This window comes from Labrus mixtus, chromosome 10 (assembly GCF_963584025.1).
Source record: "Labrus mixtus chromosome 10, fLabMix1.1, whole genome shotgun sequence".
Lineage (NCBI taxonomy): Eukaryota > Metazoa > Chordata > Actinopteri > Labriformes > Labridae > Labrus > Labrus mixtus.
The window spans coordinates 14,801,343-14,821,672 of NC_083621.1; the positions used below are offsets into that span (position 1 = coordinate 14,801,343).

At 39.7% G+C, this 20,330-nt stretch overlaps 1 protein-coding gene across 7 annotated transcripts in view; it reads right to left on the minus strand.

The window, feature by feature from the left end:
• Positions 1-20,330, minus strand: part of diaph2 (diaphanous-related formin 2) — a 368,827-nt gene that overhangs the window by 338,682 nt on the left and 9,815 nt on the right. For 4 of the 7 annotated variants that reach the window (XM_061048502.1, XM_061048501.1, XM_061048505.1 and 1 more), the window contains exons 2-5: positions 17,003-17,035; positions 15,104-15,280; positions 9,815-9,919; positions 4,019-4,039 (exon numbers count right to left, since the gene is read on the minus strand). In XM_061048502.1, the coding sequence (XP_060904485.1) occupies positions 4,019-4,039; positions 9,815-9,919; positions 15,104-15,280; positions 17,003-17,035 (336 nt within the window). The remainder of the gene's footprint in view (positions 1-4,018; positions 4,040-9,814; positions 9,920-15,103; positions 15,281-17,002; positions 17,036-20,330) is intronic. The other 3 variants (XM_061048503.1, XM_061048507.1, XM_061048504.1) reach the window with 2 other exon arrangements.

Consider the following 20,330-nt stretch of genomic DNA (forward strand, 5'->3'; position numbering starts at 1 on the left):
ACCACTAGTGTCACTGCAGAGCTGTATTTTTGTGTACAGGTGACCATATTCTGACTATTTGGGCACATGAAAGAATAAGGAGAGAGTTTGCTCTCAGACTTCGCAGTAAAGGGAGTAAAAATTGAAATTGATTTTTGGGAAGGAACTTCAGTAAAAAAGTATCTAATATTTAATATCCATGAACAAACAACACCCGATTACAGATTTTACGGAAAAGCTTTTCACCAGCAGTTTGTCAAATAAATCCTTCCTCATCCCGGGCAACTTGTTAAATCCATCATGTGAACCCTAAAAGGGGCTCTTTACCAATCAAAGAAACATGGCATTCAAACAGCCCCCTCCAGAGCCTGTTTCCTTGATCTTAATTTAAGATAGAATACATGGTGAACACTGGCTCAGGGCATGGGAGGCACACGCTATTGATCAATTTTTCATTGCCGTTCTTTTAAAACACCAAGGACATGTGCCACATCAAATCTGCACAACCCCTCAGCACCCAGTTTAATAGCTTGCTTGAAACAAAACAGTCTTTTGAGGAGTGTGTTTTTAAAAGTTAGAGAAGTGAAAGGTAGAGGGTGGGCGTACATTTCCTGTCAGACTCACCACATTTCTTTTTCTTTCTTAAAGGTCCTTCGTAAGCACTCCTGGCATAGTGAGCAGGCACTTGATTGGAGTTGAAGAGGAGCCAGATGTCTACATGTCCATATATCTCTGCAACTTTCTCTTTCTGTCACCCTCGTTTTCCATCTGGATGCTTTGCAGCCCCCTGGCCTTATCTTTAACTACTTGTTAAGGCTATCCTTCATTCAGTAAACTCTCAGCCGTTACCAAAAAAAAGGAGAGCAAGAGCACAGGTAATTCAATCTGGCTGCAGACAATATCAACCAATGAAAACAACACAAACAAAATACTAACAAGGCCATTGATTTAATTGGGGTCAGTTATGAAAATTTGGATTATAGTTACTAAAATGTGAGGAATTTTCTTCTTTCGTTCTGTTTTGTGATAGTAAATTAAATAACTGGGGGTTTTGTCTGCAGCTCAAACAAAAGATTGCAAATGTGTTTTTTTGACTAAATATATTGGATAGGAATTTGTAATTTAGGGCTAAAATTGTTTTCAGACAAAAAAAACAATAATTAGAAGGTTAAATAGAAAAAGGAGGGACAAAAATACCTTGCATTGATTGCAGGTAAATAACATTCTTCATCTTTACTTGATAATGAGAAAAACATTCAGTGTTCAAGGTTTGTCCGAATGCTTTGCTTGTAAAACACTCAAAAACTAAAAAATATTGTAGGAATGTAGAATATATAACCACAAAGAGCCCTTTCACTTAGACTCAACTGTGACAAATGAAAGACCTTGTAGTTGCTGTAAGCTGCATTCAGTAACATCTCATTATTACTGCCGCATGTCAAGTTTTGAGCCCTGAATTGCTCACCACAGTTTTAAATTTGGATTTCGCCCACACGGCCTCACACCTTGTTTGTGTTTTCAATGTGTAGAATTGAAAGATTTAATATATCTGCTAGAAAAATGTAACTCTTCCTCTATTAAACTAGGTCGGCTAGAGTTCAGCCAATGCAACCTCATCTGATTTGTTAGGTCATGTCCACATACACAGAGATCTACTTTAACACAAACAAGCTAACCATCACTGTCCATCTCAGAGCTGACCAGCATGTTACCATGGAAATAAGTAGTCATCTGTCCAGTCATACAGATATTGATCACCTTCCTGTGGTCTGGCCATTGCTGCTCATCAACGCACACCCTTTTCGTCTCGCTCATGTGCACTCTCACTCTGGTAGTCTCAGCAGCGTTTCTCTCTGAGCTGCAGAGCCTGTCAATGGCAGCGCACAGAGATGGAAGTCTACTTTCACAGTAACACTCCAGGAGCCACTGATGGGTTGTTACAACACGGCCCTTGACTTGTGATGTAAATCAGGCCAATTTTTGAAAAGATTGATGACATGGAGCCAGCATGGTGTTCAATGGGCACAGTGGAAACACATTGCAGACGAAAAGGTGTCCGGTCCCAGCTGGACTTCTGGAGTGTACCTGCAGCCATGATGTTACCTGGGTGTGTGTTCTGCTCATTTCACCCTCAATCCTGCTTAAGGAGGTGGGGAGAGCATGTGAGTCTTAGTGTTGCACACTTACACGCTGGTCAGACTGGATTAGAGCCAATTCACACAGTCCTCTATTCCCACCTCATTCTGTAGTGTGAGAGTGGAAAGTGCCAGAGAGATTTCATGCCGGAGTTACAGTGGTGTGTTCCCTATAGACAATCCTAACCAACACTCTCCTCCCAGCACATCTGAGAGCGCTCTATCCCTCAGACGCACGCTGACAGCGTGAAAATGAGAATCAGCCAGCAAAGCAGGGAGCTAACTGTTGCCCACGTTTGGCTAACCAGGCTAAATGCTCTGTTTTATTTTCCTCTTTTAGTGGTGCTTGCAAGAATGGCAGCTCATGGCTTTCAATATGTTAGCCATATCTGTACTCTAGTGCTCCAGAAGTTGCAAAGGCAGATGTCAGGTCAAATGCTTTGGTATGCTCTTGAGTTTTAAGAAACTTCTTGATAGCCAGGGTCTGGGGCATCTTTTCACACGGTTTGCAGAAACTTCTGAAAGTAGGCCTCCACATCTCGGATGAGTGGTCCTAATACAAGCTGGGGTAATTCTGTCATATTCCATTTACTGAACACAATGTGGCCACTGCTCCCCATCGAGAGCTACTCCATACACGTCCACACTGGCAAAGCCGAAAGGCCTGCTCTTCCCACAGAAATAACCAGGCACAAAGAAGAGTTTGACAAAGAAGGAGGGAACTCAATCGATACAAAACGTCTCTGTAAAATGCCTCAAAGAGCGAGGTTTGTCTGAGGGCACCAGCAGAGCAGAGGCCAGGTCACAGTGTGCTGCTTTACCTTGCCTGTGTTACTGTTCAGCTTTACAGTTCTCTTAATCCTTACGCAGCTCTCAAAAGGCAACAGAATACCATTTAAAGTGACAATTCAGCATTTGCTAAACCAATACCAGAGTGGTGCTTCTTTTTTCTCTCTCTGAAAACCACAACAACAAAAAAAACCTTTAACAAAGGCAATAGGGTGCCACTGTATGGGTTCTAGAGAAAGAAGAATAAGCAATTGGCATAACATTAAAAAATAAGAACCAATACATTGATGATTTAATTTGTTGATGGGCCTTTTGTAAAGTCGAAAGAGATTAGGTTAAACAACAGAAACAACAAAAAGAATACACATCTGTAAGAAACAGCCTTGTTATACACTTTCTTTCAAACAGAAACCGAGTTGTTGACAGCAGCTTACAACATGTATCCATGATTACTTCCTCTTAACTCTGGTCCAATATGTCTGTTTGAATGCAGGACAAAATGAGTTGATATCTTTTTCATGGTTCAGTAGCTTCCTTGTTTGTATCCACAGCATTTCTTTCAATGTGTGATAAATAAGTGGGTGCTTATAGCATTATTAAGTGATATTCTCGGTGTGTGTTGTTATTAAGAAACTGAATAAACACAGTTAAACCATTTAGTGCATGATGTTCTGAAAAACAGATTACACTGCAGATGATGAGTAGTATGAGTAAAAGCTAACGCTCTTTGTTGCTATTACAATATTCAAATGCTAATAGGTGTTACACTGGGATCTCTATTAAAGGGGAAACAGCTAAAACTAACAAAAAAAAGGCCTCCCGGTTCATTTTCAGGCTGCATAATTTAAAAATCCCTCATTTGAAAGTGCTCACACTTTGTTTGCTCATTCATAGCCTTTCCAAATTACAGGCCATTAGCAATACATGGTCTGAAATTTAAAAAAAAAAATCAAAGTCATAAAAAAGGACCTCACTTGCAGGTCATTCTTCCAAGTCAAAAGATACATTTCTGATTGTGTATGTGTGGTTTGTGAGTGTGAGTATGAGTTTGGGAGGGGATACAGATACACAGGAGGAACAAATACAGAAGCCAAATAAGTAATGGGTATACTTACCGGAACTTTGCTCCCAGTTATCTGCATGCAGCGATCAGCGGAGAAGGTTAATGTGCAAAAAGACACAAACAGCACAATTATTAGTAGGCCAGAGAATCCTCTCCATTACAACTTGAGGCTTTGGCGTAACATAACACACATCCTATACACAGTTATAGCACACACTGTATGACTAACAATTTTAAAGCAAACATGGAAACTTTCAAATTAAGGGCATGTACTCAAGATAATGTCTGTTTGATAGCTGTCCATTATAAATAGTTGTGAAGTCAGATAACGTACACTGCAGATGAACTCGAGTATCAAGAGAAAATAATTTGCAATAGATGTAAATAACAAATAGGATGTTAGAGCCCGCATCAACAACTGTGGAAATAAACTTCTCTTTGAGACAGGACAAATAGCCCACAAGGGATTTATCTAATGATCAACAAGGGGAAATGTGATATACCTTGTTACTGACTAACTGCTAAAGGAAAAAGAGAACAGTGGCTGTTGTTTACAAACAGGGTCTCGCTCGCTAGCTCGGGCAGATATCAATCAGCTGCCATTATCGTTGGGCTTCAGGTGTCAACTTTGTGTACCCTGAGCACATGCAGTCAGCACCATTCTTGGAGTTTAACCTTGTTATCTGTCAATAGTGGCAGGCAGCAGAAGTGTTTTTTATTACTGCAACTGTGTGGCTTGTTTCACAGCAGGAGGGTGTCTGTCAGCCGAGTAAATGAATTCTATACTGTGGCTGAGCTCTTGTTTCTCTGCAATGTGCTCCTGGAGGAATGCATTTTGATTGCAGGAAGTTTGCAGGACTCACTATTCTTCTTGTCTGTTCTCCCCGTCTTTCTCTCCCGCCCCTCCCCTTCCTTCTTTCTACTCTTCTAATCTCCCTTTCCATTTCTTTTATTGTCACTCTCAAACTCTCCAAGTCGGTGGCCATTTGATGCTTGATTTCCTGGCTTCATCCCTCTGCCGAGAGTTTATTGCAGTCTTAAAGTCAGTTTTTTAAGTGTGCTGCCACCTGATCACACACTTTCTAATCTTATGGTGTGTTTGCAGCATGTCGTCGAGTAACACTGGGGGAACATTTTATCTGAATAATGCAGACTAGACACCTTGAAATGAGTCCTATTGACTTACCTCACAGCTGAGGTGCTTTCCACAGATGTTGATGCTTGCAACAATGATTCATCAGTTTTTATCTTGTTTCAGAGTAGCTTGACCAAAATAACAGACAGACAGAATCTTGTGTGTACACAAGTCTAGCAGGAGCTTGAGGGGGGGAAAGTTCAGTTCCTACAACAAGTTGGTGTTTTCAATACAAAGGACATCTTTCAGATCAAACCCCAAATTATCATGTATTTATTTGCATCTCCTGTACTATCGCCTAAATGAATTAATTTAAAGACAGGTAAATGTCTTAGAGTGTAAGGACTTTCTTCGTCTTCATATTGGTAAAATAAATCGTATTTGCATACAGCACATTATCAGTATGATAAGAAGAGGCCTCGAAGTTATAGGTAAACATCAGTCCACATGTAAGGAATGAAGGTTTCTCATTGGTGGTAAAAATTACCAGACAAACCAAGAGACAGTATGAATTAAACTTTCAAAAATGTACACTGAACATTCCCCCTTTACAAGGTCCTACCATCACATCCGCCTCTAAATATGAGACACAGCACCTTTGAAATGAAACAAGACAACTTTGAGAGAGACTCGTACTCTGATTAAAAAAGGTCATTGTGTTAGTGTTCAAATGAGTTTGGGAAGTTTTAATGATGTTGGCATACATTTAGAGGAAAAAAGGAAATTAAGTGAGGTGAGAGAGAAAGGCACATGTTCATGCAAAGCTGATGGTCAAGGATATCCATAAAAGCGCTCCTGCACAAGCAAAGCTGGCTTCCATTGAAACAGTTCATATACAAATGTACAGTACCAAGGTACAATCCCGCACTGAAAAGAAAAGCACTGAACAAAGTCACAATTAGCCTTTTCTTCTCTCAAGGATCTTTTAAAGGCATGTATCGTAATAGAAATGGCCTTTGTGGCATTTCGACAAGGATGAGAGATACATGCCAGAAAGCTGTACATTGTTAAGGACCTTTAACTTTTGAGTGTCACGTTTTTGGTTTTTTTAAATGTATAAACAGAAAAAATAACGTTGCCTTGTTGCCCAGTTGAGCGGGCCTGAAGAGAGTGACGAGCAAAAGGACACAGAGAACTAGGGAAACATAATTTTTCCAACACTATTTTAAGTTGTTTTAACTTCTATCTACTCCAAATTGCTGAAAACTTGCATGCTTTGCATTAGCAGCATGTTAAACAAAGAAAGAGGGATTTTCATATTTAAAGGAAGAATGTGCACAATGTGTAGGCCACAGGTGATTGCAGCTCCAGAAAAAGGCAAATTTTCTCCCTTGCTTGCGCTTAATGATTCTTAGTTATGGTGCGTTCTAATTGATAACTCGTTCGTCTGAACTTGAGTGGAGAGGGGTTGGAGGTGTGCCGCTGGAGGAGAGCGGAGGCTTCAGAATAGCGGAGGTGTTGCCAAACAACAGTTTGTTTTGGTTTCATGCTGTTGCTCAAAGGCGTCATCTAATGGATGAAAAAGTTGCACATTCTTCCTTTAAATAAACAAATGTGAAATGATGTTTCGTAATTCCATGGCTTTTAAAATATAGGTTTACCAAAGCTTAAGACCAATATATTTTTTTTAAATGTCCACGTTGACAAATGTTCTATTTGAACCCCATAATGCCGTCTAGAAAAATAGCACAAACATGAAATTGAGATGTATGTTTGTGAAGCTTTACCAAAGCCCCCAAAACTGCAATCCCATCATACACATTCGTTAGAAAGAGTCACATTAACAGTGAAGGCACCACTGGAAACAAAAGGACACCCCAACATGTCAAAAAAGCATCACTCCTACATTCATCACCATTTACATTTACAATGCAACATTGTATCATTTAGTGCACACTGCATGCCCATCAGAAACATGCATAAGCTTCAGATAATACTTAACCCATGGAGAGAAAACAACACTTTAGTGGTAGGATTATTCAGCACATGTAGACTCATTAATTTGTTCTTTAAAAGGGCAGATAAATCACAAGTTTGTGACAAACACTGATTTTGTGATCTAAATTTAAAGAGAAGTTACATTATGTGTTGACTTATTGTAAGTGTAAGTATTCTGGGCTTAAGGTAGGCCTATTTAATCAATGTGATGAGGATTCTCTTCACGTTAACAATCAATAGGAACCCAAATAACACTACAGGGCACAGGCTGACTATGATGCAGATTATTAAACACTCTCAGGAGCTGCAGGACGATCAGCTCAAGCTTCAGCTTCAATGCTATAAATATCTTCGTTAGCTAAAAAAGGGACCAGAGGACATCAATTAATTAAGACAGAAGTCAAATGTTCTAAATATACTCTATTAGGTATGCAAGTATTGAAGTTTCTTTTTTTTTTTAAAGGTTTTATTTAAGTACTTTGGGGTTTCTATGCCTTTATTTAGAGATAGGACGGAGTCAGAAACAGGGGAGAGAGAGTGGAGAACGACATGCGGGAAAGGAGCCACAGGTCGGAGTTGAACCAGAGCTGCCCGCTTGGAGAACTAGCCTCTGTAAATGGGGCGTGCGTACTAACCACTACGCTACCAGCCCCCCTAGTATAGATGTTTTTAATCAAAAACTAAATTAAAACTATTTAAAGATCAACTGCAAGTGGTTTCGTTATCATTCTTGATGAATTTATAAAATTAAGAAATTAGGTTGTCTCATTTTTTTAATGAACTAAAATACATTGACACTTTTAAAGCGATTCTTAAAATAAGTTTATCATGTTTGATATACTTTTAGAAATTAACACAAAGGGCCAAATCAAACAAGAAGATGTATTTTGTAGCAGTGTCAGATTATCGTCAGAAAAATACACAAGTGCAACCCTTCACCATAAAGTCCTTCCTAGGTTGTCTAGAGTACTCATTTATTTCAGTATTTGACACAGTGTGAGCAAGTAAAGGCACTGTAGTGTAACAGTATGAGCACTTGCATGAATCTGTGTCTGCACACATACATCAACACTGACATCCAGCCTTCCCCCTCCTCCAGTCCTATTAAATGTGATAGCAGGGTGCTGACAGATATCACATTTAGTCCTCTGTCCTTTGACTACACAGATTACGTTATTCATTTGAATAAAATATCAGTGCTCACAAAGCATAATGGGCCCTGTGAGGAATTCAATCATCTCGGATAATCATCATTATCAATAATGCCAGTTAATTACCATAACAATGAGGAAGGTAATAAATGATGATGTCAAGAGAGAGAGCTACCAGGTTCGGGAAGCAATGGGGGAAGAAATCACTTCTTTTTTTTTCCTTCAGAGACTCTGATGTGAATCTCACCTCACTGGGGTGGTCATAACTTCAGAGGAGGATGAGAATTCATCAGACATTTATGGTAAAGTCAGGATACTTTTACCTTTGAATGTTGTTTATGGTTTAAAGTTATGATCAAGTTTTACATTTGTCTACCTGGATGAGGAACAAAATCCTAAACAAATTATCAATACTTAACAGAAGAATGTGCGATATTTTACACATAAATATATCAGAAATCCAGTATATCCTGTGTAAATGTCTCTCTAAGTCATGACTGTCTACAATGAGTGACAAGCCACAAGATGTTGTCGCGCTGTGTTTAAATTATGTTTACATGGACAGGACAAAAGCTGTTTAGTCGAGGACTAGAGAAAAGAAGAAGAACACAGCCTACTCAATGCTTATTTGGATGTCACATACAGTAAGTGTAGTTCCATGTCAATTTATGTGCAATGTGAAGGTATGAGTTAACCAAAGTGTGCTAACATTAGCCTGCTAACACAACAATGCAGGCCACAGGCCATTGCAGCTCAAGCAAAGGAGAATTTTGTCCGTCAGTGCTTAATAATGGTGCATTCTAATTCATAACTCCTGTGTGGACTCAAGTGGAGAGGGGTTGGAGGTGTGACCCTGGAGGAGAGCGGAGGCTTCAGAATAGCGGAGGTGTCGCAGAACAGCAGTTTGTTTTGTTTTAGTGCTCGTGCTCAAGGGTGAAATCTACTCGATCAAAAAGTGGCACATGCTTCCTTTAATAGTGCAAACACTTGTTGACTTGTTTTGATAAATGAATGAAGCAGCTGGCTACAATATAGTAAATACAGTTTAAAGATTTAGCACAGGCACGTATAAACATAGGCTTCAAATCTTGCTTTTCCTCACATTTGAATGAAGTATAATTTGAATCTAATTCTAATGTTGAGCCAAACCTGGTTTCATAAACTCCAAAAACAATGACTCAAGGCACCGCAACCACTGGGCAAAAAAATGAAATAAAATAAAAACCTCCCATGCAAGACCACACCTCCACAACAAACAATTTGCATGCACATGACCATCCACCTAGAATTGAGTGAGTAAGAGACAACAATTTAATGCCATGAGCCTACAGCTGCTGATTAAAAAGGCAAACACGTGAACAAAAAAAACATGAATCAAAATTGCAATCAAAGATGTGTGGCTCAGGCATGAAGAGATAAGAGAGAGAGAGAGAGAGAGATGATGTCAGTGAGAGTGTGCAGCGACGGATGACCAAGCAAGCCGTAAAAAGCAGAGAATAAGGTTAAACTCTTTCTGAAGAGTCGTGTGGAGTGTCATCATACTTCAGCTCATCCACTACAATTACACAGTACATACTCTTCAGTGTGGAGAGAAGGAGCACTCAAGGTTTACACTCTCACTTACAGATTTGGCAGTGGCTGAGATGTACTGGACCACCATCTCGCGTTTGGTGCTCAAGTCCTTTCCGCGCAGGGGGGCTTTGCGTTCCTCGTTCAGGTTCATGTCCTCCTGCAAAACCCAAAGACAGTGATGAGACATTGAATGTGACTGTGGACCCTGGGTGCTACTGGATCTATACAGATGTAGATACAACTTGATACAGTAGTTCAGAAAACACTTTAAAGGTTGCTAAGAATAATTCTTAGTTAAGTAAGCACTCTTATTGTTGGCTGATGAGATCAAAAGGGCCAACATTTATATCCAAATAAAGTGTTAAAAACACCAAAAAACGTTCAAACTTATTATTTACAGCACAACGTTTATTTAGACCTGCTTCATGAAAGTAATACTTTCATTCCCACTGTTACCCTTTTTCATCAGATCCTGTCCTTCTGCAGTTGAATACATTTATTTTTCCATCCATGTGTCTCTGTCAAAGTCACGAGGTGCAGCAACAGGTAATAATAGCAGCAATAATTAGTCCTTGAAACGAAAGCAGCAAGGCTAAAGCAATAAAAACTGTACCCCCCCCGCCCCCAACTCCAAGCAAGAGAGCAAATTCGAACAACAGTGCTTCTATTGAGGCCATGCAATCACATCAGATAGGCTGGATAGACAGTATCTGAGTGTTATTGGCAGTATTATCTTCATGCTACTTTAATTCTGCATCACAAAAGAGGTCTTTCATGTGAGACACATAAGGGGATGGAGCGATGGCCGGACAGAGCACTAAAAGCTAGGGAATGACATGATGATTAGAATGGAGGGGGATGTTTATCAGACGCACGCTCTCTCACAAAGAGACAGCGAGAATGAACAGAGCGAAGAAGAAAAAAAACAACATCCTCCTCAGGGTTACAGGATGGAGGACTTTAAAAGTTGTGGAGCCATGCTGCCCTCTGCTGGAGAACGCAGGAAGTCATGTGTTTGGTTCAATCGAATGTGGCTCCTCTCCAATCTGATTTATTGTTAAATTCTGCTAATAAATTAGGCTTGTCTCGTCTAAAAAAAGAACACTGCGATACAAAGGTTTGACTACCTTTCCACAGGTAATCTGATTCCAACAGTTTTGCTTCATTTGTCAGTGAAGCATGGACAGGAATCCCATCCAGGGGCGCCGTGACCTACATTCCTTAGACTACATTTCCTCTGGTAAATACCCTCAGAGCTCAAAAACCATTAACATCCTTTTTTTGTGGGACAGGGAGAAAAAATGTGTTTGAAAGTTTTACAAAGGCCATTTTTTTTCACCCAAGGAAACCAGCCGTCTTTTAATTAATCTTTGAACCCTGCTAATTTATCTGTTTAATTGGCATTCAATAAACGAGGCAAAAAGTGGCAGGGTGAGTGTGGTGTGTGGGGGGGGGGGGGCTGCGGGATGCTTGTCAGGGGGCAAAACGGGGGAATGAGTCCTCCATGTTTAGTCTCCAAAATGATTAATGGTTTTTTATTAATTATATCCTCACCGGCTTCATGAAGAGTCCCAGGATACCTTCGATTATATGCTGCGACTGAAATCCTGTATCAGTAACGGTGGAGCAACCAGGAAATATTTCTTGATATTTTTGTCATGAGCGCTACACGGAGTTTTCTGGTGCTAAACAGTCAGAACCTTAAATGCTGATGCCACAATAATGTCATTTTGCAACACTTTGAAAATCAAGCATCATGGGCAGGAGTTCAGGGACATTTGGATTTGAATTGCAACAACAGCCGAGGTTAATTAGCTATCTTTCTGCTGCAAAACAAACAGCCTAATCCAGAGTGCCACAGGCTGCAAATCACAGAGAAGAGCAATTAAATGTAGGCCGAAACTGAAATGGATATGAGGTAGACACCCTATGTGGGGAAAAGTCGCTCTAAGAAAAGCAGAAACTGTACAAAAAAATATTTCTATTCAACTGTGACAAATGGATTATTTTTGTCCACTACCCTCGAGTCTGATCCATGTGTGCGCGGACAGACACAGTAACTCTCCTGTGGGCTGGTTTTAATGTCCTGGTGCAGAGTGTAACTGCTGAGGGATCACATAGGAGCTTATTACGAGGAGTGTTCATCCTGACAAAGGCGCAGAGAGAGAGGCACATAAACCCCCCCCCCCCCAAAACTGGCCACAGCAGCACTGCAATGTGACATGCTCTGTCTCTGTAGGCACCAAACACTGCTCTTAACTTAGTGAGGCAGTCTAAAGATTGCAGGGACAAACTGGTACTGGAATCAGGCCGATAGAATTTATTTTAAGTAAGGATGTCTTGCTCTTGCGGGTTCGCATGTTTATAGATGTGCAAAAGCACAAAGTTGGGAAATAGTGCCATGTCTGTTATGGCTTAATCAGTTAGATGACTTTTAAGATGACTTTAAGCTCCGAAATGCAGCAACTGCTTTCACAAAGTCATCTCATCAGATTTTGATTTTTTTTTAAACTCATTCCAAATGATTTTGTGTGCAACAGTGCTCCTGGAGTCTTCTTCTCCTACACAGCTGCCTCCTTACTGAGATGTAAATACCAGATATTTCATCAGCGGATATGCTGCTGTGCATTTTGATGAGAGGGGTTAAGAATTCCAGCTGTGCATATCCCGAGGAATCCAACGACAGCAGACGCACAGACTAAAGATATGTACTACGCCCTTTTAAAAGCAGTGCTGAAAGTAAATGTGTTTTGATGCTTTTAAACTTCCCTGTAGTTTAGTTAGTGTAACTTAATAGTTAGCTTCATAAACTCTGGAAAGGGAAAAAAACTGGAAAGAGCTCATTTGGTTTTCCTCCAAACTGACTGTTGAGTGTTTCTCCTCATATTTTCTCTGCTCCCTTTGATGACCTTTCAGTAATAGGCTATGTGCTTTTGAGGCTTTGAGGAACACAGTGTAAACCACTTTGCAGAGAGAAAATATTTCTACTTTCTCCTAGTCATTAATGCACAGTATGGGGTCTCAATAATATGGCATGGGTCATCGCTTCATTTGAAGCAGGCTGGACAGCTAAGGCTACAGCATGTAGCGCCATGAAAACAAATCAATAACAGAAGGGGCGTAAATTACAAGAAAAACACACTACAATGAATGTGTGTGTATGACATAAAGAAAGAACTGACAAAGACAGTTAGACACTTAAGAGAGGCTTCTATCATGTGGAGAAACTAACCACCGCTGCTGTTTCTGGGTTGGCTACATCAAAGCAGAAAAAAGTTTACGGACCATGGGAGCAACTAGTGGTGGCTTCAAAAGTATAAGTAAATAACCCCTTTCTTTTTTTGATTTCATTATTGTAATTACACTTCCCAACCCAAAGAGTCAAAGCCTGTCAAGTGTCAGACCAGCAAAAATGCCTTCTGTGCCGTCTGTCACTGAGCAAATTGAAGCCTGGGTTTAATGTCACGCCGCTCTGAGCACAAACATAGTAATTGAGAGGTGAACTGAGTGACAGGGATGAGCACCCAGGCAAAAAAAAAAAAAACACAGAGGGTTAGCCTGATGAAAACCAGGAGCACTGGTCGCATTTCTCTGGCCCTGGCAATAAAGACCATTGTATGAGAAAAAAGGAAAGGCAGGCAGCGCACCATGCACACACACTAACACACTAACACACTAACACACACACACACACTCAGAGACATTATCCACAATAGTACACACGACCTATGCAATGAAGCCAGAGTAATTCCGCACCGCACTTCAAAGAGATGGGCTGAGAGCTTTTTGTTAGATTTCAATCCTGCAGTACATAAGGCCAAAAATGCATTTCAATGGCGAAAATCACAAGTGTGACAGAGGTTTGACCCGACAGATGGGTGTGAAGTGAATTTCAAAATTTGGTGTTCGTCTGACAGTGGCTGGGGAATACGTAGATGGAGCTTTACCTCACAAAGGCTTCACAACTCAATGCAAAATGTCCTCATCTTTACCACAAATACTTACTTTGAAAAGTCTGTTTTGGATCCATTAAATGAATACAAAATAATCAACTGCTTAGTAAAACCACTGAAGTATTGTACACTCCAACAATTAAACTTCACATTATTCAATTTAGAATTTCTTTAAATACTAAATAAGAGTTATGGTCACTGCTTTCTGGCTATTCTGCTATAACTAGGAGTTAGGCACCGTTTCCATATTGCTTTTTTTCTGAGTGCCTGCGTCTTTTTATAATTGTTTTTAATGAGTAGAGAGCATTCGCAGCAGCAGACGGCCACCAGGAGAAAAAGTGCAGCGCCCAGCGTCTTTTTTTAAGAGCACTCCGCCTTTCTTGTGCGACCACTCCGAGCACTCAAGTTGAAAATCTTCTGAATTTTTTCAGAAAGGCGCTGTTGGCGTCACTGGCGCTCTTTTCCAGATGGATGATTTTCCCCTTATTATCTCTCCTACAGGTCTGGTCTTATACCCACATCCTCTTGTCTTCTCAGCACACAAACGCTTCATGTAAGCACTCCCTAGTGCACAGTCAGCGCTTTTCTGCCCGGAAAAAACTCTAGGTGGACACGGAGCCTTAGTTGTGTTCCATCACCTTAATTTTTTTTTCAGGTTTTTAGCCACACAAATTTACAAAAAAAAAATAGAAAGACCTCTTCAGAAAGAACAATAGTTTTATATGTTGGACATGAGGAAAATAGGCACTCATGGTTTCCTAAATTATGCAAAAGCAAATTAATTCACTTTTTATCTACAAACAATTATTCAGCGATCTCTCTAATAACAGCTCTGATGGTGCAGAACTACTAGAGCACTCTTTACAGCTCTAGATGTTTACATGAACGCTCATATAGCTGGGCCTTGGATTATTTAAGAGTAAACAGATTTAAGGCTTAAGCTATGATTCATTTTGGTCAAATTTCACTGGCTTGCCCAGTCACACAAACAGTAAACCATCATAGTTTGGCTGTAGACTTTAACAGGACAGATTATATAGCAGAACAACAAACAATATAAAGATGTTGTGTAGAAATAGGAGAGGTCTGAATAACAGTAATTTCGTTATCATCCTTTTTTTTTTTATATGCCTGGCAAGGCTTTGTTCACTAAAAAATCTCATCAGCAGTAAAACAATGACAGACCGAGCTCTGTGAGCAGTAATGTAGTGATGTAAAAAAAGTGCTTTTCAAACTTAACTTTATTACTCTTCAATCTTCTCTTCAACATTTTCAAAAGCAGCTCTGTTGCTCTTATCGTGTGCCTCTTTTTTCAAATCAGTAATATAGAGCTGTTGTGAAGTGCTATGGGTGACCTCATACTGCAGGAGTAGAAACACCAAGCTCACCATCATCTTCTCAAAGAGGTCAATGATCTCCTTTTCCGAGAGGTTCATGGAGCGGTCGTCGAAGAAGGGCTGAGGGGCGGGCAGCTCAGCCTGGGTGGAGATGGGATCTGTCGGGTGCCCGATGAGGGGCTTTTCCTTCTTCGTCCCAGTTTTCCTAAAACTGGTAATACGATCACGCTGGGGGGAAAAAATAAGGATTAAAGATACTCAAGTATTGCCTTACTAACAGCCTGGAGAAGGTCATAATGAGGATGTATGTTTTCTGTTGTTGCTGATTAACAATGAAAAAATGTTCACTAAAAGGGAGTAGATTTGTCTTTACTAACTAAAAATCTACTTTCACAGTCCTTCACATCAAGAGTAGTTTCAGTAAGACACTGTTCACTACAATTTACAGTAAACAGGATAATTTCATGTTTAGGAGCTCAAAAAGGGTTTCTGCCAACAATAGTGGAAAAATGCTTCAGATCACCTTCATCCTTTTAATTGAAAACACAAAAATATTGGTGTAGATATAAAAACAAAGAACGTACAGTAAACATGAATTCAGATGTGGGAACATGAGGATGTAATGCTCACACCACTAAACAGCAATCTAACAATGAGGAAGAAGTTTAGTGGCTGATTTGGCCACATTAACATGAGAGGCCACCAGTGGGGCAAAAAGAACAAGTTTGTCCTGTAGAGGGTGGGGGGGGACGTTTGCCGTCATTATCCACTGTTGAAGTTTTGGGATATATTGTGGAATCGTGGTCACCACGGTAACACCACTGACATGGGGCAATCCATGCAAGACTGTTAGAGCTATAATCGGACCAACATCTGCATCTCTAGAATGCTAGAAGAAGCTAAAATAAACTGCATTTCATAATGTCATATGCATTTCTTTTTTTCATTTTTAATAGTTTAAAATTCAAAGCATATACAGATGATGTTTGCAACCACTAGGAGCAAAAACACTTGTTAGTCACACTGTATGAAACATTCAGGACTTACTTACCGTCGAACACTTTGGGTTACCTGATTGATGCTCATGTATGAGAATATTTTAATGAAACAACAACAACTTTAGCTAACATCTGGGAGTATTGTTGTTCTATTCATCAGCTGTTGTTCTTCTGATGAATGCAGGGACGTTTAGAGTGAAAGTTAAAAAAAAAAATTAAGTAGTTAAACCACATGCAATGAGACTAGGTTAGTCATATTTAGTGAGATGGAATGGAGAGGACATGCTGGGATGAATAAGCATATATAAATGAAATGAAAGACAAATGTGAGATGATGGCACACATGATTTCAGTTTGCTGAAATATTGCTGGATGGATCAAACATGCTGTGTGCTAAGAAAAGAAACGATTATTCCCTATAACTGGGGTTGAGTGTTGACATTGTGTTGTTCATTTAAGTGACTGCAACACAGTGTCAAATTTAGGCTATTTGTTAACTAAGGGTATTCAAAAAGCCCTGGGCAGAAACATCTCATACTAAGTGCTACTGATAATTGCACAGTAAATGATCTATGAGCTGCTTACAAGAGACGAGATGCTTTGGGCAACATTTTTGTTCATTATGAAAAATGTAGGAAGTGTGTGGTGCTAAATAATGGCACCATGACAAATCATCTTTTACGACCTCACAGTATGGAGGGCAACCTCACCATGTAAATGAGACAGGCTTCACCTTAGCCTTTCTGTTACTATATTAAAACTTAAAGCTGTTGCAATATGTAGTTAGACTAGATTTCATACATCTTCACTTTTTTAATATCAAAATATTTATTTATTAACTTTTCTTGAGGGACATTTGATCCATCCACATATTTCAGCGAAGAGTGTCATGCAGCCATGACAAAAACATGAGATGATGTCAAACACACCGAAATTAAACCAAGCACCTTACCATATCATCAGCCAATGTTTTTATGTGTATGTTCTGTTGGAGGGAGGGCACAGTGTGAAAAAACAAGAACCAACGAAAAAAATGAAAGCAGTGCAAAGACTGTATGTATCCCATCTGGCGTGCGATCACATGTACTGTGTTCTCTAGATACTGCCTCGTTTTTCTTTTTAGATTCCAATTTAAATGTACCATTAACAAATACAGTTTTGTATATGATACAAAAGGATGTGGTAACAAATGTCAGAGCCACAGTTAACACTGGCTTGTTAGTTATTTTCAAAACCTCCTTTGGATGAAATATGTCCCATGTCCTAATGACCAAAGCCTTTACAGATACATTCCCATGGGAAATAAACTCATCTGGGCCCTGCAAAATTTAACAGATATAGTAGCCTGAAAATTAGCAAAACAAAGCGTTGAATTTGTCGAAGCCAAGAATACTCGAGTTGAATGCTTATTTCTATAGTATTTACAAAATGTTTGTTAAGTGGGTGGCCGTGTGGAGTAATTAGAAACGTAAAATCCAAAGGACTTTAAGTTTCAGTCAAGCATGGAGGCTTTATTTCCCTTCTTGTCACTGTAGCAGTTAGCTATATCAGGCATAAGTAACAATAATTAAACTCTTAACTGATAGTCCTTCACAGTCAACATTTCCCTTTAATCAACACCCTACACCCACTGAACATACAAGTAGCAACCAGTATGCTAGCTAGCTGATTCTTTTCTCATTTGTGCTCCGACAAACACCAGATTTATAACACTCAGTGCATTGTTTTTCGCTAATTTCCAAACTCTAAGTATAATATCTTGGCCAGCTTGAGTATGGACTTCACAGGAAAGCAGCCGCCAAGGCTTTCATCTTTCGGAGGTGGGTGGATTCATCTAATGTCGGTTGAACGAATAATGCGGCCCCGGCCAATTCTCTTTTCTTTTTTTTTTCCAAATGAGGCTTTAAGCATATCCTAGATACTATGCATGTGTAGGATGTGGCATGAAAAACGTATATTTTAAAATAAAAGAGTAGTAAGGGGTTTTAACTTAAGTGTGTGTTCATGGGTGAAAATCCCAAGCACACACACTTTACCACAAAGCAAACGAACACATCAAATGAATCATAGAGGGCACCTTTAAACCCATAGCCTCGGACATAAGAAGCACACTTGTTCTCAACACCCACTGAAAACATTCAAGTTAGTGCTGCTTGGGTTAAGTTGTTCCTACGGTAAAGATAATATAAGGCAACAAAGACATTTGTATCAGCCTGCTTCAAACATGTAATGGTTTGTCCCCGTAATATGTGTTCTTAAGAGCATCTCTTAAAGTGACAGTGGCCAAAGCTTATCATTGTTGTTCACTTTATTAAATGATATAAACTCCTGTTAACCACTCAAGTTTGTTTGCAAATCGAATCCTCACAAAATGCTACAAAGAGCTCATATAACTTAATTAAAAGCCCAGCTTCTCTCAACAGTTGTTTATCTCCATCTCACACACAATGAGACAGACTTCTGCCAAAGGCTTGTGGCTCTGTGAGGGACAGCCATTTCAAACACACCTCAAATGGGAAGCAGTCGCAACGCTGCCATATGCTGTGTGAAGTACTAATGAGTAGGGAGATTTGGGGTGGTGATGGTCATAAAGCCTGCCTCCAGCCGCAGATATCTCCTCTCGTCTAATCAGGGAGCTCCTGATGCTGCAGCGCGTGAACAGACTGGCTCTAACCTGCACCCCACTCTGTGCATCTTCATCAGCTGTCGCTGTGGGCAACACTGAGCAGACACTCAAACTGCCAGATCTATCACTAGTTTTGTCTGCAACAACTGATCAACAGTTGGAAGATAAAAAACTATTAAAGAAAATAAAATAAACCTCTCTCTGTGTGCAGGCTTCATGTGTTCTCCAAGCTGTTATTTGAAGTCAAGACAACAAACACGCCACATACTCATCCAGCACTACGCATGAAGGCTTCTGAAGTCTGCAGGTATTTGTTTCACTGCCATTATAGTATGTTACATATCTGCACAAGTGGTCCACATTTACACTCTGAAGAATTTAACCTGAGGAACAACTTTCCCCATTTCTCACTCAGAGCGCATGTATCATTAAGCCCAGCATTCTCTTGCCGCCTAAAACTGCGTGAAACAATAGCTAATTTTCAAATGGAGTATTTAAACATTTTCTAATCAATTTAACAACAATCAAACCACTGTTTGGTTAATTGCCTTGACTTGAGGGCCTTTCCTTGCCCATTATCTTGGCAACATTGCAACAACGCAATTTAACATCTAACAATTAAGCTTGTATGTCCTCTGGGCTTCTCCGGCTTATTAAAGTAAACTTTTTCATCATAATAAATGTTTATTACCAAGTGCATATTCCTCTAAATAACCTAATCAAATTAGCTCTGGGTCCCTCCTTAATCAAATATGATTATGACTCCGTGCAGATCTATAAAAATGAAAACGCAGAACAATATCCCACATCTTGAGTCATTTTGGGGACACACATTTTTTTTTTTTTAGGCGTGTGCATGTTTTACACACAACCTTTTCAAATGAATATTATAAAATACAATGATTGTAAGTATTACATTAGCCCCTGAAGGGACACATCCTTCCCAAGTATTTACGCAAGGTGGACAAAGGAAATAGTTTCCAATTGGCTACCGCTTTTTAATAGCAATGCCTGTTTTCCCGACTCATTTAAGTAGACCATCTGTATGATGTCATTTTAACTCGCACAGTGGAACTATTGCTATAAAATCAGTAGCCATGATTCCTCTGTAAAACAAGTTTAGAAGGAAATTAGCTTTTACTTTAATTAGTTCTAATAATAACATAGGATTACTGGGAGACAGCCATGGTTGGCAATGAGGACTGTAATGCAATGTGCTGATGACGGTTCTTGGCAACTTGATGAAACTACCTTGTAGCCTCCCTATTAAATCAACAACTCGGTGCAGCTCCAGGCTAGTGAGGGTTAGCTGCACTCACAACTGATTTGAGTGTGGACGAAAACAAAAAAATCTTGGTTACTGCCTGGAGAAAATCTTTCATTCGCTGAAGGAGAGCTGCAAGAAATGTAGGAAAACTGTGCAAATCTCACAAAAAGACCCAGACACTTGAAAGTACAGTGTAATAGTTCAATTGACAAGTTGAGGTTTTACAGAAGAAAATCTGGTGGCCTACATGTGGATTTATATAACACGATCAATAGCTGTTGCTTTAACGTAAATGTAAAAAATACAATTTTACTGTACTTCCTTATTCCAATCCACACATTTTCTTTGACCCCCTGTTGACAAAATCTTTAGAGCAAGAGAACTGAA